At 38.9% G+C, this 22,514-nt stretch overlaps 2 protein-coding genes across 2 annotated transcripts; one reads left to right on the top strand and one right to left on the bottom strand.

Annotated features, from left to right (window-relative positions):
• Nucleotides 1-323: 323 nt before the first annotated feature.
• Nucleotides 324-854, top strand: LOC116259513 (uncharacterized). Its single transcript, XM_031637376.1, has one exon. The coding sequence runs from the start codon at nucleotides 324-326 to the stop codon at nucleotides 852-854; it is 531 nt and encodes a 176-aa protein (XP_031493236.1).
• A 12,566-nt stretch (nucleotides 855-13,420) lies between these two features.
• Nucleotides 13,421-22,234, bottom strand: LOC116258919 (oligopeptide transporter 3). The gene is made up of 6 exons (XM_031636396.1): nucleotides 21,707-22,234; nucleotides 20,630-20,727; nucleotides 15,715-16,284; nucleotides 15,236-15,491; nucleotides 14,883-15,065; nucleotides 13,421-14,147 (listed from the first exon to the last, which is right to left on the bottom strand). The coding sequence occupies exons 1-6, from the start codon at nucleotides 22,214-22,216 to the stop codon at nucleotides 13,533-13,535; spliced, it is 2,232 nt and encodes a 743-aa protein (XP_031492256.1). The 5' UTR covers nucleotides 22,217-22,234; the 3' UTR covers nucleotides 13,421-13,532.
• Nucleotides 22,235-22,514: the final 280 nt, after the last annotated feature.

The following is a 22,514-nucleotide window of genomic DNA, read 5'->3' as shown; positions in this document are numbered from 1 at the left end:
GGTGATATCATTATGTGTGGATACATTGGTAAGGTCTGAATCTATATAATTAGTTGGATTCTTGCTTTAGATCAGATTAAGATCTATATTCGTATTCAGTTTGAATCATGACATATAGTTTGGATATTGGTTAAAAATATCATATCCTGTTTACACTGATTCAATTATATATTATCATATTTGCCTTTTGGATCCAATAATATTGCGATATTTGTTATTCCTCTATATTCAAATCTTTTTAGGGTGCTACTATTAGGGATTTCCTGACATGATATTGCTTCTTGATTATTGTACTTTGCTTGCCATTATAAACTAATTTAGAAATGTCTTCAAGAGTGGGAGCCTCTGAACTAGCTAAGACTGAAAAACTCAGTGGAAATAATTTTCATGCATGGAAACGTAGGATCATGTTGGCCTTAACTTTAGAAAGACTGATTTATGTGATCAACAAGCCCTTTCCTACTTTAGGAGACAAACCTACTGATGAGGAAAAGAAGGAATATGAGGCTTTTGAGAATGATGACTTGATGGCCAGAACCATCATGTTAACATTCATGGAAGATGATCTGATCAGAGTGTTTGAAGACTGTCCAACAGCAAAAGATATGTTAGATAGTATTTCATCTAAATTCAACACCACTACTACTATGCATGTTCAATTGTTGCTAGAACAGTATACCTCGTATAAAATGAAGGAATCAGATAAAGTTGTTGACCATGTTAACAAAATGTTGGTCATGGCTAAGGACCTAGCAGTAGTGGGAAATGTGATATCTGATAACATGCAAATATGCACCATTCTGAATAGTTTACCATCTTCTTGGGATATGGCTGTCACAGCGTTGAGTCTTTAATTTGACACTTTGAATCTAGAGAAACTCCCTATACAATTAGTTATTCAGCAAGAACGTTTGACCAAGAGAAATGATGTAGAACTTATGAATGTTCAAGAAAAACCAACAAATCTTGCGCCTATAAGGTCTAAAGACTTTAAAAAGAAAAACAATGGCAAGTTCAAAGGAAATTTTGCAGGAACTCCAAGAACTCAAGGAACTGTAGTGAAATGCTACAGATGTGGGAAGCCTGGACACATCAAGAAGAACTGCAGGACAAAATTCTCGAACAAGAAAGACAATATGAGTCAGAACAGCAAAAACAAAGAAAAAGAACATGAAGACTACAATGAAGAAGTTATTTGTGTTGTGTCAGAGTGCTTGTTTGCAGATGGAGATCTAACTGGTTGGTGGGTTGATTCGGGAGCTACACGTCACATTGCAAAAACAAAAGAAGGCATGATTCGTATGGAAAACCTAAGCTCAGGAATGCAAAAAGTTTATATGGGTAACAACTCATACTGTGATGTAATGGGAGTTGGGACATATCGACTGAATGTTGGGGGTACTAGTGTCATTCTTACTAAAGTCTTGTATGTTCCCTCCATGCAAAGGAATTTAGTGTCAGTCCCTACTTTGACTGGAAAAGGTTTTGAAGTTCGTTTTGTTCCAGGGAAAGTTACAGTGGGAAAACATGGAAGGACCATGTTTGACGGAAAATATGTTAAAGAACATGGTATGTTCAAACTCAATGAAATGAATAAATCTTCTGGTTCTGCCTATTTTGATTGTGCGATGAATGTGAGTACAAATCTATGGCACAAAAGATTAGGCCATGTAAGCATCAACAAGATGAAGATTTTAGCACAACAGGGTATTATACCTGACATTAAAGCAAATGATTTCACGAAATGTGAGGTGTGTTTATATGGAAAGATGACAAGAAAACTCTTTCCATCTGAAGTAATTCGGGCCACTGATTTATTGGAAATAATCCACACCGACATTTGTGGACCTTTTAGAGTCCAAACACATGGTGGAAAGTTATATTTTATAACTTTTATTGATGACTTTTCAAGATTTGGATATATTTATCTAATTAGATATAAATCAGAAGCACTTGAAAAATTCAAGGAATATAAATCTGAAGTCGAGAGACAACTTGGGAAAGACATCAAGGTTATAAGGTCTGATCGAGGAGGTGAATATACATCAAATGAATTCCTCAAACACTGCAAAGACCTTGGAATTAATAGGCAAAAAACAATGCCTAGGACACCGCAGCAAAATGGTGTCGTTGAGAGGTGTAACAGAACCCTCTTGAACATGGTGAGATCCATGTTGGCAGGTGCACAATTACCCAAAGTTTTTTGGGGAGAGGCTGTGTTAACAGCCATGTATACTATTAATCGAGTGCCCTGCAAGGCAGTCCCAACCACTCCTTATGAGAGATGGACTGGTTGAAACCAGACTTAAGACATCTCAAGAGATGGGGATCTGTAGTACATGTAAAAGTTTTAGATCCAAAAATGGATAAACTGGATAACAGATCAGTAAGATGTGTGTTTATTGGATATCCAAAAGAATCCAAAGGCTACAGATTATATCACTCTACTATGGGTCTCATAGAAAGTAGAGATGTGGAGTTCCTTGAAGAACTAAATAACAATGATAGTAATCCAGTGAAAGATCATAACGATCTACTGGAGGATCTGATTTATTCAGATGATCAGTCTGGCAAAGAACCGACTGGAGTATAGTTTGGTAATGAACCAACTGTGGATCAGTTTGGCAATGAACCAACTGAGCAAGAATTGATTGGAGTACAGTTTGGTAATGAACCAACTGTGGATCAGTCTGGCAATGAACCGACTGGAGATCAGTTTGGTAATGAACCAACTGAGCATGAAATTTCTGGAATACAGTCTGGTAATGAACCGACTGGAGATCAGTTTGGTAATGAACCAACTGAGCATGAAATGCCTGGTGTACAGTCTGGTAATGAACCGACTGGGGAACAGTTAGGCAATGAACCAACTGATACAAATAACTTATCAAATCAGACTTTGTTAGGTCGTAAAAGACCTAGGGCTCCACCTTCATATTTGAGTGATTATTATGTATATCTTGTAGAGGAGCTATGCTGTTTAGCAGATATTGACGAAATGTCTGACAATCTGACATATGACGATGCGATAAATTCGCATGAATCATCAGATTGGGTGAACGCTATGGATGAGGAAATTGAATCCATAGAAAAGAATAAAGTCTGGGAATTAGTAGATCTTCCTAATGACAGAAAACCCATTGGATGTAAATGGGTGCTAAGGAAGAAGTATAAAGCTGACGGATCAGTCGAAAAATTCAAAGCCAGACTGGTAGCGAAAGGTTTTTCCCAAAAGGAAGGAATTGATTATTCAGAGACTTATTCGCCGGTTGCAAAGTTTGCTTCGATCAGAATAATTTTGGCTATTGCGGCTTTCTATGACTTAGATATTTGTCAGATGGATGTAAAGACTGCTTTTCTGAATGGTGAGTTGAAAGAAACTATATATATGACTCAACCATCAGGATATGTCATCAAGGAAAAAAAAGACAAAGTGTACAAGTTGAATAAATGGTTGTATGGACTGAAACAGTCTCCTAGACAATGGTATTTTGCTTTCACAAAGCAATTACAAAACTTGGGTTCGTTGCAAACCAACTGGATCACTGTGTGTATGTTTGGAAAAGTGGGAGCCTTTTCTGTATTCTATCATTATATGTTGATGACATATTACTAACTGGAAATGATAACGACATGATTGTCAAAACGAAGACTTGGCTGAACAAAAACTTCGAAATGAAGGACTTGGGTGAAGCTTCATACATATTAAGAATAAAGATCACTCGAGATAGAGACTCAAGAATTCTGAGTTTGAGCCAAGAACGATATATTGATTATATCTTAAAGAAATTTCGAATGCAAGATTGCAAACCAATCGGAACTCCTATAGCTAAAGGAGCAAATTTAAGCAGGAACGATTGTCCTGGAGAAGAACAACAGAAATTACATGTTCCTTATGCACAAGCTGTTGGTAGTCTAATGTATCTAATGTTGTGTACCAGACCTGACATAAGTTTTCCTATCGGTCTGGTAAGTCGTTATCAAAGTAATCCTGGGTGGCCACATTGGCAAGCAGTCAAAAGGATTTTTCGGTATATTAAAGGAACAAAGGGACTAAAATTGTCCTATCAAGCTGATGAGCTGACCTTAGTTGGCTATTCAGATGCGGATTTTGCAGGATGCAAAGATGATAGTAAGTCTACATCTGGTTATGTATTCCTCTTTGGAGGTGGAGCGATAGCCTGGTCTTGTAAGAAACAGGGATGTGTTGCTCAACACACACAAGAAGCAGAATATGTAGCATGTAATGTTGCTACCACATTTACTGTCTGGATAAATCGGTTCTTAAAAGACTTGAAATTAGATCTTGATCATGAACCAGTTCAACTATATTGTGATAATCAGGCAGCAATATCACTTATGAAAAATGGAGCTGTGAGCTCGAAGAGTAAACATATAATGGTGAAATACCATTATGTTCATGAAATGATTGAAAAAAATGAAATCTCAGTTGAATACATGCCTACCAATGACCTGGTAGCAGATCCCCTTACCAAGGGAATTTCAGAAGACTTGTTTACCAAGCATGTAGCCCATATGGGGTTTAGATATATTTGAAAAGTTGCGATGGACAAACCAATGATGGAAAACCTCGTAACTTAGAAACAGAAAACCCACATAAAGTGGAAGCAAACTGTCGGTCTCATGGCCAAGTGGGAGATGTTGGGTAGTGGCCTTGAGCCCGATCCCTTTCCCTCTATAACTGCAAAGGAGATTCTGCAGTTATGGAATTAAAACAGGAAATAAATCAAATATTAAAGTTTCCGTTTTAATTCTTACCATAAGTCTTCAAGCCATAACCGTAGCTGGGATTTGGGGAAATCCTGAGAGGCGGTCTATAAAGCCCAGCCCCTATTCAACCAATTTCTCTCTTGTTTATTTCTTCCTCTCTTGCTCACAGGTCTTGCATTTGACACGCTGCTGCTGGTGGACCTACTTCACAGACGCCGATTCGCTGCTCAAGATTCTACAATCCACACACCTATGCTCTAGGCAAGGATGGTGCCTAGTTGGGCTGCAAAAGAGCTAGCTGAGTTTCAAATTTATTGGTTGGAGAAAACAACATTGTAGAACACGTGGGCACACTATTGTTGCGGAATGCGGGTGTTAGTCTATCTGAGATGTAATGACAGTAGGAGTTACTGGGGTGATATGCTGTGGACAATAGTGGGCAGGCGGCAGTGAAAATAGAATGCATAGATGAAAATTGATTGGTGGATGAAGAATGAGCAGAAGATAAGAAGAAAGGGAAGGGAAAAGTGGATGCCGAGGGATACAAAGGGAAGGCGGTGAGGGAAGAAGACGAAGGTATAGGAGTTTAAACGAACAGAACTGGGAGATACTTTTCTCCTTGACCAATCCATCATCGAAAAGGAGAGGGGAAGAAGAGACAGATTGTGCCTTCTTGGGGAAAGAGGTAGTCAAAGTACATGCAAAGTGGGGGGCAGAAGAAATTTAGCTGGATGAGGAGGTATGCAAGGAAGAAAAAGAAGTGGTAGGCAGGGGAGTTTCTCTCAGTGTACCAGATGATGAGAAGGAGGAGGAGGTGTTGGTTTGGGAGATGGGTGGAGAGGCTGACGCCTAGCCGTCAGACCATGAAGATGACCATATGTGGAAGCTGGAGAAAGAAACAACAATAACTACGCTAGTGAAAGGAGAGGACACGGACTGGCAATGGGATGCATGCCTTCCTGTGGAGAAGCAAAGTGGCAAAGTATGGCAAAAAACACCAAAGTAGGCCAATGAGCCCCATAGGCAATGCCTCATCGAGGTACAATATATTTGTAGCTTCTACAATTTTGTGTTCCATGCAGTGTTTGGACAGTGTGATAGTTAGTGTGATGGTGTATGAGATAGAACCATTACTTATGATATGCATGCGATAATTTGTTTTCCATGTAACATAAAGGTAAGTGAATTTATTGGCATGATTGTATGATGTACCCAGTGACTAACAGAAGGATAGATTGCAGAGCAAGAACTTTGGTGAGGTCCTAGAGAACGGTTGGTTTCCCACATTCTAGAGGCCCGCCTATGCTTTAAGTGGAATTGAATTCGGTGTCTGTATGGCTCTAAAACAAATATTTTTCTATTTGACATGTAATATAATATCATGTGTGCTTTATTTTTATTATATATGCATCAAATTCTCATTTCATGCAACACGTCAATATGAAAAATTTCTCATGAATCGTTTAGAACTTTGCAAAGATCAGTGTGTTTAAGATAGAATCTATTTTCATGAAAATTTGGTTCCAAAATGAGTAAAATACAACAAAAATACAAGTTTTGGCATTTGGTTTTTCGTGCAACATGAGAGGAATATGAATTTCAATGTGAAAAGTTTAGTCTTGTGTTGAAAGTTTTAGAAGTGTTCTACTCTCTCCTCAATCTATAAAAATTCTCCTCTTTATAGACACCTTTTGCAGTTTGCTTGTGAGTTCAAAAAAGTTTAGGGAAAACCCAAGCAAGTACCCAAGTTTAAAAAATAGCAAAATGAAAACTTTATATTCTAAGTGAGGTCTTAGATTCAAGTTTTAGTAGCACTCAACCAAGAACTAAACAAAACTCAAGGAAGGGCCATAGGAACAGGCTTAGTAAGGTCCTTAGTAGTTCAAGAATTTTTTTTCCTTTCTCTTTTTTTTTTCCTTATTTTCAGTGCAGTAGCATGTCTTAGATTTTTTCTTTTTTTTGCTTTAGCATGCCATTTTAAGTTATTTCTACTTTAGTTCTTAGGTAGTTTCCTTTAAACATGCTTTGGGTTTTGAATTTTCAGCATTCCTAGAATTAGAATTTTAATATTTCAGTCCATATCTACGGATACGGCATCATGTATATATTCCTCTCCTTCCTTCATTTTTGTCTTTCATCTTAGCATTTAGATTTTGGTTGATATTCTTGCTTTAATGCATGTGCAAACAAATAATTTCCCTTTTTGCATAATAGTAACATGTGTAGGATGATGCATTTAAATTAAATTTCAAATATGCATCTAGATATATGATTCATGTAAAAGTTAAGTCTGACGGGCTAGTACCATGCCAGGTGATAGTAGTCCTAGCATGAAAACATCCAGCTCAGTCTAGTCTCTACATGAACTCACTTTCAAAAATATAGATTTTCAAATGCACATTTGCAAATCTAATCATATACTACAAACTGTGTTTTTTAAGAGCCCTAAGTTCATGCATGGTCAAGATCTAAACCTAAAGTTAAGCCATGTCCAAGTATTCTAGGGTCTAACCTAGACCAGGCCTCTAGCCTACTACAAGTAAGTCATAAATTCTAGATCTAGCTCTCCTTAGCCCATCCCTATAAGATCTCTTGATTCTAAATTAAGACCTAGCATTGAGTGCACTACCAGGAACCATGATTTGATCAACCCTAGTTAGATTGGCCCCCACTATGAAATCCTAATTACATAAAACCTAGTTAAACTTATATCCAAATTAATTGAACCTCAAACAAGAATTATTGGTCATTAAGTATTAAATCTCAAGGTGATTTGGATCTAAGATATGGATGGTATTGGATATTAGATTTAGATTTTCATATTTCATAACAATATTAAAATTGAATATGGATCATACTATACAAGCATTGGATCTTAACTCTAACCTTTGAATCTCAATTTAAATTATTTGGATCAAACCTCAAGGATTGCAACTTGAATCTTGTCATTTGGATCTTAGATATCATTTTACAAGTCTGAACCATAAAAATGAATCTAAAACCTAGTTGGCCCTCATATAAACCTTAGAGCTAGCCTAGATCTCTATTACAAGTTTTGGATCAAGAAATCTAGATTTTAGATGAAGCTGATTATGAGATGAGTTTGGATTTGATTTTCAATCTCTTTAGGATCATGTCCCATATTTCATAAAACTTTAGCGACCATACCTTGGGTATGCATAATCTAGTTACATGCACATAGATTAGACTTGGCTTCATTTGCATGGATCAATTATGATCCAGACATGAATCATTTTGAGTTTTTAGGTTCACAAGTATTATTTCTATGGTCCAATTAGAATTTAAAATTTACAATTATTTCAAATTCAGTGCATGTTTACTTTTTTAGGTTTTGAATGACCTTTAATTCACATATATTAAAACATAAAGTCTAGTCCTTGATTTGATTACCATTGGTAAAGGTGCTAGGGGCCATCGAACCTTATATTGATAGGTAGGGTCCTGTCTCTCAAATTCCTGCACATAAAAAATGGAGGCTAGTACTGGTAACAGATCTAATTTATACAGTCTATATGCAAAGATCGAAAATTTTTTCATGTAAACAGGACATTTCTAAAGTCATTGCTGATTATTTTAGAATATGAAAAATGGTTGAAAATATTAATCACATGAATCTAATGCGCATCCTTAAGCAGAATGTTGCAATTCAAATTGAAGATTTCTCCATGATTACATTCGCTTTACAAAATCATCTTAAAAGTAATGGTTGCTACGATGCAAAAAAAATGGGCCGCATATTATTGGAAATAACCAAGGTGTTTTTGTTAAGAACAAAATAGTTTGCCCAAATGAAGTAATACAAGATTTCTACTCTAAAAAGAATGAAATAGTTTTCCCAAAAATAGACTTGTAAAGCTTATGATAAATTATGTTAGAAGTTTCTTTCAACAACGTGCTTTGGCTGGGGTTTTACCTTTCGAATCAAATTTGGTGATGAACTAACAATGTTAGGTCTGCAACTTTTTGTCATTTTAGTTAATGGTAGGGAATGAAGGGGATTTGAAAGTAGTAAGGGACTATGGCAAAGGGAACCGTTGTCCCTCTGCCTATTTATTATTACTATGGCAGTCATCTCAAGAACATTGAAGTATCAAATGTATCATAGAAAAGTATATTCACCATCTGGAGGCATCTCTCCCTGAGTTAACATTACTTTGTTTTGCAGATGAAGTATTGAATTTTAGTAAGGCTTCACAGAAATCAAATGAAGGCATTAAAATGTTCCTACTAGATGTAGATAGAAGAAAAGCCCTCAAAATCAAAAGGGAAAAATGAGTCTTTTACCCTATCAGAATTGATTATTCCAGAGCTGAGCTGCTGCTAGCTAACTTGCTGGGATGGAGCAAAGGTGACTTCCCAAACAATCATTCAGGGTCCCTCTGGTGGAAGTGTGGCTTAAGGAGGATCAAAGCAACATTCCTAAAATTAATGGAGAAAAATCAGCCAATTAGAAAGCTAATCTCCTAACTTTTGTGGGAGATTATGTTTAATCAAGTATAACATTGCCTTGTTGACTTAGCATTGGATACAAGCTTACAACTTATCGAGCCAAATAATGAAAAGGCCTGAGCACATGGCAAATTTCTTATTGGTAGATCCTTCTGGTGAAAGAAGACCACATTTAATAGCATGGAAGAACATCCACAAACCAACATTATAAGGGGGATCAGGCCCCAAAAAGTTAGAAGAGGTTGACATGTCTCTTCTATCTTGTTGAACTTGCTGTCTATCATATGGTTGGTTGAATGACAAATATTTTGGGAATCAAAGAAACATGATGAACATTAAGGATCAAGGGAAATGTTCATGGTCATGGCAAAGTCTGGTATAAAGGAGAAAATATCGAGAGATAGATCCAATGGAGGATTGGACATGGAAAAAGTGTGAAGTTTTGGTTTGTTAAATGGGAAATGAATATTTTCAAAAATGCAGTGAAGGGCGAGAGTACGTGAGGATCAGTAGGACTAGTGGAATAGCTGTTGTTGAGGTGATGGCAGGATATGAATGCAACCTAAAGGCTCCAGAGATGTCATTGCTCACATCCAAAGCATGGTGGAAATGAGTGTGGACCAATTGGTGTGAACATTAGATGGAAAAGAGTTGAGCAGTAAGGAAACGAGGAAAAACTTGAAAGCCAACGGGAACAAGAGGATTTTCAAGGTCATAGAGTACTCAAAAGATCTAGCAAGAGCTTGCTGGGTGCTTTATATTGCTTGTGAAAGTATGCTTTCCTCCCGAGACATTATAACAAACTGTGTTTTGCCTTCTCCAATGGATGTTACCTTTGCAAGGAGCAAGCTGAAACAATCCAGCCATGGATGGAGGGGAAACATGGTCGAGGTCATATGCCTTGTCAAGATGCAATTCAAGAATTGAAATTCTGGTGTAATCAAACTCAAAGCTACTTGGCTTAGGTGATGCCAGATGTCGTGATTCAATGTAGTCATTTGGAAGTTGTGTATAATAAACTTGAAAACTTGGTGGTGCATGGAAAATTGGAAGTTGCATCCATATTAGGTTAAGAAAATGGTTTGGATTGCTTGTAAAGATATCATGCTTGCTAACAGCTGAAAAGATAAAGACCAAGAATTGATCAAAATATGGCTTCACATAGGGCTGATTTACAGCAAGAGATCAATCCCTACACAAGATAGCAACAACATTTAAAGTGTCAATTTGATCTGCAGTAACAAGAGTATGGTAGGGGCGGTTTCGGGAGACAACTAGTTGCTGATTCATAGCATGCTTTTACTCCTAAGATATTGTTGCTAGATGGTTCTATCATTGGTTTCAAATTTTTTTATTCTATGTCAACCAGTCATCTGTCGTCTTTTATCTTCATGCTTGATTAACACAAGGCCTTTGACTTACACAAGGCCATGGATGCTTTATCCTAGTCATTCTTATTTGAGGTCTTCATCCACATGGGCTTTGGGGAGCGGTCGTTGCACTGGATGCATGAGTTGATTTTCAGGGCTTAGGTCATGGTGCACATTAATGGCAAATGTGGCCAACCTTTTCACATGCATTGTGCAGTTTGCCAAGGATGTCCACTTTCTCCACTTCTATTTAATCTCACTACTGAAGGCCTTGTAGTTCTGTTCAAGGGTCCAGTCACTTCTCATTTTCTTGTCACTCCTTTTGGTTAGTTTTACCATCACATTGTTCAATATGTTGCTGATATTATGATCTTTGGAAAGTATCTCTTCAACAAATGAGGCACAATTTATTTTTGTCCTTACTCTCTGATCTCCAAACTAATGACATGAAGGGATCAGTTATTCTTTGTATTGACAATAATGAGTTACGTAGGGCGGCATCTGCCATATTCAACTACCCTCTTGCTAACCTGCTAGGGTTTTTGGAACTTCCTCTCAAGTTGGGTGTCATCACCTCATCCGGTTGGGATGTTTCAAAGAACATGCTTACAATCTGACTTCTTTCATGGCAACACAAACGCCTCTCTATGGTCAGGCACCTAACTCTTATTAAGCAAGCCCTATATACTATTCTTGTGTAACATGTGAACTGAGATGTCTATCAAAGTGGAGAAATACATTAACCCTTGCTTGCAAAAATTTGTTTGGGATGACCCGCTATCATTGACCTCCAAGCAACATTAGGTATCGAGATCATTGTTCTATTTACCAAAAGCCAAGGACGAGTGCCTGATTTGAGATCTAAGTGTTGGTTTTTAAACAATAATATATTCCACCCATGATTACTCTGCTTCTTGTTTACTGTTATGCCAAAAGTATCTCATATTTGTGTCCTCCTCCGACCTTCCACATTAATTTTCCTAAGTTCCCAAATCACATCTATTCAGTTCTTGGTTGCGAGTGTTGCCATATTTCCCCAACAAGTGTTTTCTTCCTTATACTTTCCTCTTTTATGATCATCTTGCCCCCTCCCCCCTCCCACTTCCTACTCACCTTTTCTAAATCTGGCCCACCTTAGGCTTGTCTTGATGCCTGCTTCATCTTACATGATAAAGTGCAGACTCATGTCAACTTGAAAGCATGGGGTTTACCCCTTGCTGGTCCTTATGTCTCTTGTGAACAGGTTGTAGAAAGCTATTATCATTTATTTGGGATTGTGGAAACGACCAACAACTTTTTCATGCTTCTTGGTATCATCCTGACCAACAACTTTTATGATCTTCTTTGCAGACCACCGGCCCTGTGGATGTGTAAGTGATGGTGATTTGTTTTGTGTACATGGTTATGTATTTTTTGGTGGCAGATTTAGATCACTCACAATGATGTCTTCTTTTGTTGTGGGTGGTTTTCATCTCTACCATATATTGCAAATTTTCTAGTGCAAATTCTTGCTATTGTGAAGGCCTTGTTGCTGGATGTGGTTTTATTGCTTCTTGACTGGTGGTTTTTTATTTTCTTTTGGTTTGCCTTATTTAAATTGTACCGGTGCATTTATTACTTTTTGAATGCTTTTAGTTTCATTTAATGAAAGCTTTTGTTTTTTTGCTCTTACCTCTCTCTCATTCTTTTTCTCTCTCACTTTCTTGTTTTAAAGAAATCACATATTTCCACCAATTCTACATGTATGTGCTTGATCAACACAGTATATCTCTTCGAGCAATATCTTCTACGTAACACAAAGAAAAGCATGACAATTATAAAAATGAAGGCTCAAATTCTCTTCTGAGATTTTGCCTATTGAAGCCAAGATTTGCTTGCAAACGATTTCCCTGTGTCTCCTTCCATTTAAAACACAAAGAGGATGAAAAAGAGATGTGAAAAAAGATGTTCACACTAATTTCCTCTCTTTCTCTCTCTCCCTCCCTAACTACACTTTGAGACCTGTGGTTTCTCCTCTTTCCTTGTTTTCACTCGCTTCTTCAAGGTACTATGGACAACGCAAGAGAACGAAAAACAGAGAAATATAGTGAAGCCACACCTTGAAATGCATTGAGACCTATGCGGGTGCTAACCGGTGTTTGAATAACAATGAAAACTGGGTTTATGAAAAACCTAATTTTGACAGAACATCATTTTAGGAAAGGCACTTGTGATGACCTCCCCCACCCTCCCTGCAGGCAGGTTTTCCCTAGAAAAAAAGGTTTTGGTCTTGTCTCCCAAACACATAAGTCAGGTTCAAAATGTGTATTTAAAACTAGGTTTTCACAAATTGTGTTTTTCACAAAACATAATTTTTTTCCAATCGTCATTTTTCTAGGGTATCATCCAAACGACACCTATATCATCTTTTGGTGCATTTTCAATTCATCCATGGCAACTTAACAAGTTGCTTATATGAGAATTTCCAACTCACAAGCATAATCCATCAACATGCATGAAGAATTTCTACCATCGTCTAAAAATTTGACCTTCCGAACGTTTTAAGAAAACCTACAAATTTTTGAACTTTTATTTAGAATCCCAGTCCTATCATTGAATCCTAGTTCTGTTGTTGCTGATTCGATCAGGGCATTCTATACGAGTCCGCAGTGCTACTTTCAACTTGGACAAACCCAAAACAAGGGAGTCCAAAAAATCTGAAAACTAGCTAGTCTATTGGCCCTAGTCCAATTGTCCAAAGCAGGTCCTGTATTTCAAACCTTCTCTTGCACAGGTGCATATATATATATATATATGGAGAGAGAGAGAGAGAGAGAGAGAGAGAGAGAGAGAGAGAGAGAGAGAGACGGTTTATTAGAGTAAACATCTATTCGATTTTAAATTCCTAGTTACATTGCAGTAGTAGCACAAGAAGGGTGCCTTTTTCATATCTTACTAGAACAAAGAAAGAAGAAATACAAGCTAGAAGACGGGGCACCCCGGCACAACAATTCCTGGTGCAGTGGGACACGACGCCAAGGGACAGTGGTCCAATTGCGTCCCCCACCACTTGATGTCCCTGTGGCCCATCTGCAGAGCAAAGTAGAGCAGCACGCCCATGAACGCAGTCCCTGCATCGAGCGCAGCTGACAACACATAGTTGTAGCGCTGCCACCACCTTTTCCGATACCTGAAAACAAAGAAATTGAAGATGGTTCCGGTGATCAACCAACTTGCGATGTTGGTCGGCGTTGCCGGCGGCATGCCGGCGAATCCATAGCTTATAACCGGGACATTTATTAAGGGAATCCATTTCTTCTCTGGAAATAGTTTGCTTAGCACCCATATCGGCACAGGCAATAGCGCACCAACCAGGAACAGCCAGACCAAGTTGGTATACATGGCACCTGGGCCGAAAAGCCGTCTAGGTCCGACTAGTCCCCAAATAACAGAGGCATCAAAGGTGACTCTGTACTTGGGGCATGTCCATGGACTGTCGGGATGGAGTGCTTGCACATCACAAATGTTGTCCACACTCTCTAGCATCCACCATGCCACTGCTAAATTCACAATGCCTGCAATTAGTGTACCAGCAAGCTGCAAAACCAACAACATCATCAACAGCTCAATCACCGCAAAACCATATAAAACATCAGGAAGAAACGAATTGCAGGTGATGAGAAAGGAACAAAGCAGTTCGGATACAAAAGACAGTGCTGGATGGTTCCTGCTTCTACAAGTCGTTAGGATCCAACAAAGCATGTCCACAAGATGCACTTTGAATCCAGTGGCGAAACCAGAAATTTTGAGTTAGGGGGCACTAATCCAGTACATGCCCATATCTTTAGGGGCACCACTATTTATAAATAAGCAAAAAATTGAATTCATGAATTTGAAAACAAACAATTTTATTGGGGCGGGTGTGGGCAACTGCCCACAGCTGCTAATATGTGGCTCCACCACTGGTTGAATCCAATAGTTTGACTTGTTCTAGTATGAATAATTTAACCACATGAACGGAGACGCCATGGTTAATTTAATAGGATCAAAATTTAAGTCAATTATAATGAAATGTATAAACAGTGTTCACTAAAATCTGATATTATTGAATAGTGGGAGGCCCTTTTATTCAAAAAGATGGAATGATATTCAGATTTTACTTAAATTTGGCCAAGAGGAAACTCTACCTTGGTGGTGGAGAATCCCAAAGAATCCCAGACTCTAAAAAGCAGTATCCAGAAAGGAAGGTCAGACTTCATATAAGGGAGGTTAACAATGAGGGAGAAGGATAAACTGTACATTTCAAGTGGTGAGTAACATGCATCTACATACCTGAGCAGTGTACATGCATCTAGGTGGGATTTTCATGTAATGGCCCAGTTTGAGATCTGACAGGAAGGAGAGAGCATGAACTGTGCTGATCCTCCCATAGATTTTGAAGAGCAGATTGGCAATTGGCTTGCCCGGAAGTATGTATCCTATCATAAACTGTGCTATGACGTCATATCCAGGTTGCTGTACATTCAAACACCAAAAGGTTGCACATTAGCAAAAACAAAAAAGAAAAATGATTCCCATACCCCACGCGTGCCTCCATGCATTCTCGTGAGTGAGTGTGTGTGTGTGTATTATGGAGGCGCTCACCAGCATGCTGACCTTTCTGATTAATGGTGGAATGGGCATACCTGGTTGGTGGTTGCTTGGATGACACCAATGGGTAGAGTGACTATGAAGGCCAAAGCAAAGGCAAAGAGCATAGCCCACCATGGGAGCTGCACCTCATCTTTCCATATGAATGACATCATGAGGGAGAGAACGATGCTGCCTATGAGCAGCACAAGGAACCACCATTGGGGCACCTCCTTGTAGTTCTTCATCAGCCTAGCATGGATATCCATTTTTGCTTTGTATATTGCTGTTTTGCTCTGCCTCCATATGTCACTGGGTACTCGGAGAAACACAGAGGGAAATCCATCAATTGCTTGTGACTCAAATCCAAATGCCCTCTAATGGTTATATGGTCCATATCTGGGTTAATTTGGATCTCTAACTCTTGGCTAATTCAAATTAAATTAAATGAATCTTCCCACGTCAGTTAAGAGATATCCAATTTCCAAACTCCATGCGACAGAAAGAAAGTATAAGAAGATTAAGTGTATTATACCTTCCATGAAAGAGAAGCACATGAGTCATGGTTGCAGTGATCCTAGCGAACCCAGAACCAATTGAGAGTGCGAATAGTGGGCTCAGGTACAGTTTACCGTAGCTGTTATATGCGGTGACGTTGAGTTCATAATTTGGAGTCAAGATCTTGTCTGTGTTGTACTTGTGTCCATCTTCGGTGAACAGTTGGCTCGAAAAGATAGGGAATCGGCGCGCCTCGTACGTATTGAACTTCCAGTAGCAGAGGGGTATGATGATGTAGATGAACATGACGAAGCCGGCAGCAATGTTTAGGATGGAGAACCATGGAGTAACCAGTGGGCTGCCGTGGTATGCTGAGATGCCAGCCCAGTCAAGTGTGAATGCACCCACTCCGAGTCCATGGTAGCCTGAACCCACTTGCTGTGCAGTGAGGTTGTTAGGCCAAGCCCAGCAGACCCACGAGAAGAATGTGAGTATGGGAAGGAGGTAACCGGGCAGCGCATAGTACGCAAAGCTTGCCACCATGAACACTAGAAAAAACTGCATCCGAGTGAGCCCCCTTGACCGTGGTTCCTTCTCATGGAGTGCCCTGCAAGTGCAAGCGCCCCGTTTTGTTCAATGGGTCATTACCATTATGGATTTATGGTTAACCGGGTATGCTTGAAAAATGGGACCACATGTTTTGGTCTTTGTCCAACTTCTATCTAATGTAATAAAACATCCCGGGTGATTAGGAATGGCAGGTCAAGCCCCCCCATCAAGAGATAGACATTAATATATATGAATACGTGAGTTTTAATGGCATTATATATATATATTCACGTACATAGTGTGCGTGCGCCTGTGCCTATATGCAAAAATTGAATGATAGTCATTCAATCTAATTACGATGGATGGTTAAAAAAAAAAGACAAGTAAAAAAAGATGATGGCTATTTTGGTCATCTAGCATTAGATCACATTTTTTTTTTGTTATTTTTCTTTCAATTGTTTATCATGAATGATCGGACAGTCCAGTGAGCGAAGGGGGAGTTCAATGTGTCAAACCCCCTGCATGACACATGACAATTTGGTTTGTGATGATCCTACTAAGGTGTGGTGTGGAGGGCGCAACATGGAAGGTGGTGCCACATCTGGGATGAGGGAGTTGACGAAGAGATGTGGTTAAGTTCACTGGGTCCACCGTGCACTGCTGTTGGTGCATGACATGTGCTTACCCAAACAGGTAGATAGGATAGGTCTGTGCATATAACCAACTTCAACTTCAAGAGTAGAATTCTCCTCCACACTGAACTTTGATATCACTTTAGTCAACTCTTAGGTGACCATATCCGCTCTCTTTTTGAGCGCTATTAGGAACCATTCACACAAAATCTAAAAAGCCAAAGAACAAGGCACAATATTAAAGCATGCATCAAAAGGGAGAGGATAGATATACCACCAACCAATCCATCCCTTCTGACTCTTCAAGATAGAGAGACAGAATGCCCATCGTGGTGGCCGTGGGCATATTGACTGCGGACCACCAGTGGTGGAAGGCGCAATACGCTGCAGCTTATCGCCATCATCATGAAGCTTTGGTTTCATGTGCATGAAGCCGGCGGAAAAGGCCAAACGATTCATTGTTTTCATAGAATTAGCATCTACTCTTTGTTGGGGTTTCATAAAAAAGCTTTTCGACTCAAGATAATTTGGGATTACAGTTTGTTTAACTACAAAACCAAATTTACAGGCTCCTTAATCATATGACCTCTTCACTAAAGCTTGGCTTAGTACAAGGCCTGTCTTGAATGTAGTGACTAGCAAGAAAGCGGAACGGATGAGAGAACCGCTGTGTATAATCAAAACGGGGAATGGGACGTTTAAAAATTAATGCATTAGAATAGTTGGTGGTATTCCAAGACTGTCAAGTCACATGTGAGTTGTTCACACCAGCTTCTCAATGTTTGTTTATTTTCATATTAACGTCTTCAAATATTTATTCTGGTATACGTATGAGTGTTCCTTTGAATACAAACTGTGAATGTGTTGCCTCTAAAACAGAATTTTCTGGCTCCTTGATGCAAGATGAGAAAGTGTGACTATAAACAACAGTGCAAATTTTGGGACAGAGAGACGAATTTAATCTCTTGGTAATTAATTACAGAACTTGGGGAATGGACGAAATTGAGAAAGCAAGCGCAAGCATCAGCATCAAAATAAATGCATGGCAGAATTTCAAGAAACACCAGCCTTTTCTTTGAGCATGTGCATGCCTTCTTTTCCTAAGAACCATCTAAGTTGGAATATATACTTGTTCAACGAAAAATGCTGAATATACGGAGGAGTGAGCCTATGATCTGCACTTTAATAACATTCTCCGTTTGGATGACAGCTGGGTAAAACTTCCTTATTTGAAACTATGTTTTGCACATAAACCAGGTTTCTGGCAAACCAATGGGCCAGTTTGCTGAAGATCTGGTTTTGGTTTCGTTTGTATGCCGAATTCAAATTTGGCTAAAAAATTGACAATGAAAAAAATGTGAAGGAAATATAAACGCCATTAATTTGTGGGACAATCTTCCACTGAAAATGATATGCCTTTCTGGCTTTTCTTGTTAAAGGAACTTTAGGAGTTTTTTGGCCAAAATAACATATTGTTACTTTTCATGAATTTTTCATGAATCGATCTCAAAAAATAAGATGGATTCATGAAATATTGAATTGCAACATTCATGAATCTATCCCATTTTTTAAAGTAAATTTATAAGACAGCTACAATATAATACTGTTGCTAGAAGGGTCGTTAGTTGCTCATATTTTTTTTACAGCATGCAAAAAACTGATAAACCGAATAAATGTCTTCAAATCTTTTTTTCTTTGTCATTTTCAACCAACGCGTCTTGCCATGGGGATACTGGAAAGGGATAAAAAATTCATTAATGTTAATTACAAGAATTTAAAGCAATATTGTCAACACATCTTTTTGAGCAAATAGTTCATGAAGAAGATGGACTTTCATTAATACAACTAACTGAAGCACTAAAACTATGCGACCTAAACCTTATTTGCGTATAGTCTCCGAAATCATTTTCTTAAGTTTATAAGAAGAGTTCTCGACGAGCCTTATCATAGTCCTTCTTTATAAAAAAGCAGAAATTCTTAGAAGTAATGAAGTAAAAGGGGTTGTAGCTCAAGCACAAGAAAATAAATTATGCAATTGTGAACAACTCTTTGATGAAAAAATGGTGCATTTTATTATGTCATGTTCTTGGGCCTTTGCAACAATGTCAAACTGGGGAATATTTTTTTTTATAACTAAACGTTGTCAATATTTATTTCTGAAGAAGCAAAAAGAAAAGCTAAAATTCAAAAAAACAAGTGGACCCTTTTCCTTTCACGGCCAATAATGGAGAAGGGTTTAGTGACATGGCCGCTACAGGGATGTGACCCTCGACGGCTGAGCAGAAGCCGCACATGAGTGGCGCCAGAGTCAATGCTGGCCAGTTTCGCCCCGACTCTCACGTGAAAGCAAATCTTGAGCGGAGACGTTCCAATATTCGTAAGCAAGGGAAAAAAGCAAGAAAAAGAAGACAAAGAAGCGCGGGGAAGGGGAGAGATGACGACAAGGACGTAAAGGGTGGCCAGTCCAATCAATGATGCTCCAGAACACAGGATTCGATCTAGCGGGCCTGATGTCTCGAATACAATATGCAAAAGGAACTTCTCATAAGTATAATCCCAAAGTAGACCCCTGGAAATAAGATAGGTTCGTCTATAATTATGGGACTGTAGCTTTTCATGATTCTCTTACATGACCTGCCCATGATCCATTAAAAACTATTTTGATACAAAAAAACGTTGCTTTGAATCAAGTTGTTTTTATGAAAAATGTTGATTTGTCTATTATCAAAATGTTGATGTTATGTGAGCGATTCATTTTTGTTGATTATGAAAACACTATTAAATCCCAAAAAATGATCAACTTGATATATATTTTGCATCAACTTATTTTAAGATCATATTGGTTAGGCTAGAATTAAAAAAAAAACACTTTTAAATCAAAATTAAGGGTCTGGTTTTTGTCCTTATATATATATATATATATATATAAGATCTGATGTATTTAATGATTTTACAATATTTAATAGCTTCCTCTTTCTCATCTGACAACATTGCAGTCAAACATCACTTTATTATATGTTGTAAAATGCTTATATTTTATATATTTTGGATCTGCTTGCATGGTCAGATTATGAAAAACAAATTAAAAGTTGGGGTTACAGTTTCAGATGGGTGGTTTATCAGCTGCCCATTACAGTCGTCAAGAATATTCATTTAAATATCAGAAAATTTAAAATGCTTATATATATATATATATATATATATATATATATATATGTGTTGCTCTAGAAAGTAGAATGCATAATTTGTGGATGGGTTGTTGATACTAATCACAAAGAGGTAACACACAATGGCTTTAATGAGACCTGTGGGCTACGAGACGGGCAAGTAGTTCAGGTGCGTGACGAACTTTGTCATCATCAGTATCAATGGAGAATAATTTTATAAAGTGGTTAAGAGTATTTTGCTATAGTAGATTACAATGAATTAGCACCAATATTCCTCGTTTTATCAACAAATAAAATAAATGAGAAAAGATTAAAGAACATTGGAATAAAAATCTCATCTGAATTTGTACTTCCTTATGGGGAGACTGATATAATTACAGATAGGGTCGGTTCAGCATGATGTAGCGCATATTGCTCTCGCTAGTTGTGATGGTGATTAATTTTTGAAATAATGAACAAAGGGTTGGTTGATCAGAATATTTGATAGAAGAACCTCCTTTCGAAAATAATGGTGCAAATTATGAGAAGGCCCACATTGAGGACTTTTGTGATCAATGGGACCGCAGAGGAGATGATAAAAGGACATTATTTTAAATGTAATTACCTGAAGAGGGAGACTTGAGCCAAATTTGAGGGCCACCACATTTCTGCCGGTTCAACCAAGTATTTCCTTAGCAGTCCCGCCCACCCGTAGCCCAAAACCTGCAATTCTATCCTTTCTTAGGCACAAAGTAATAATGTTCAAAAGGCGTCCTTAATTCCAATATTGAAAAAATATCTTATTTAAAAAATAGCTAAATCATGCTCAGTGATGAAGTTAATTTCCAATAATTGTGACTATATATTTTCCAAGTTAGGTGTACCATCAGCTGTCACTCCGATGTACACTTCCAGTCTTGCCGGTCAGTTGGGTGTCGGAGTAGCACACCATGACCAAATTATTAAAGCTTTATTAAAAAATAGTAGATTTAGTTGGAAACAGATCCAGATCCGGCGAAATGAAAGGCAATTTGAACCTGAAAACAGTTCTTATCGGTAGAAATTGAAAATTTACAGATCCAGATTCGACTTCGCTTTTTAGACAAGTTGAAAGCCCTTAGTAGAGTTCGGTAAATGCACACTTGTTTTAGTGAACAGATTCCGTATATATTAGGCAGATTCCATTCACCTGTGCTTCGGATTGAAATTTTAGTTTTTCACTGGTTCTTTTCAAAAAGAAAAAAAAAAACATTTCCTTCAACATGTACTTCCAAAGCTTATAGAGCTTTAGAACTCATTATTATTTAAAGAGTGCACTGAATGGTAACAATGATCATAAGAATAAACCACAGATCTTTTTATAAATGAACCTTCTTTTTCCCTAGTGCACTCTAATCCAGACATGATCCAAGGCAGGGAGGAGTTGGCCGGGGCCATGCCCCCTCTCACATTTTAAAAAAATAAAAATAGTATATGTAAATTTTGAAAATTTTAGTTTAGCTTTATATAAATAAATTTGAAAGAATTATATTTCAACTTTTATTAAAATTTTGAAACTAGCAATAAAAAATTCCTAGTTCGCTCATGATTTAGAGTACGTGGATTGAACTTAGGAAATGTAACTGACAACGGAACGAAAGCAAGCACTGCAGCGCAAGGGCAGGAAGGTTATGATCGAGGGCGCCGGACGGCGTTTACGTACCTGTGTGGTGAGCACGATGAGGAGGCCGCAGAAGAAGTTGAGGGTCTGCTTGTAGTAGGCCTTCATAACGGTGATGGCACCGATGGAGTAGGCGTCGCCCCCACCGTAGGAGACCCCGCAGTTGGCGAAAATTGTGATGATCACGTGCTCCTTTATGTTGAACGGCCCCGGGTTGAGGGAGAACCCGTAGCCCATCACCGAGAACCGCCGCTCCGGCAGCGTCGCCGCCATGAACCTCCCCAGCGGCAGCACCACGATCTGCGCCAGGATCGCCGATATCGTCAGCGGCTGCGTCCTGTAGGTGAAGAACGTGTTCATGAAGATGAGGAAGAGGCAGGCGGCGGTGCCTAGGAACCAAGCGCGGAAGGTCATGACGGGGAGCTTCGGGTCGTCCGTCTCCGGCACCACCAGCGCCACCTCCTCCACGGGGCATCGGTCGGACGACTCCGGCTCCTTCCCCGCCGAACTGCCGTTCGACTGCTGGCCCTCCAGCGGCTCCGTTCCGGCCATTCGGGATTTCTCTGTTCTGATCGCAGGGAGCCATCGCTTCCCTCCCTGGGCATTTAAAAGGGAAGGGAGTGGGGAGGTGGTCCGCTGCGGCCGGTGGGCCTTGGGAGTGAGCGTGTGGTGGGCGCGTGCGCACCACGAGAGGCACACGTAAGCAATGGACAGGGAAGCAGGTCTTCGTGTGTCTGAATGTGACGACGTGGATTCTGCTACGACGAAGAGACAGCGACGTCAGAACCGCCGTTTGCATTATATGAGAGAGAAACATCATATAATATAATACGCCGAACCGCTTCCTGTC

The sequence above is a fragment of the Nymphaea colorata genome, chromosome 8, assembly GCF_008831285.2.
Source record: "Nymphaea colorata isolate Beijing-Zhang1983 chromosome 8, ASM883128v2, whole genome shotgun sequence".
Lineage (NCBI taxonomy): Eukaryota > Viridiplantae > Streptophyta > Magnoliopsida > Nymphaeales > Nymphaeaceae > Nymphaea > Nymphaea colorata.
The sequence above is the reverse complement of the archived record's forward strand: the minus strand, read 5'-3'. Positions and strand labels throughout refer to the sequence as shown.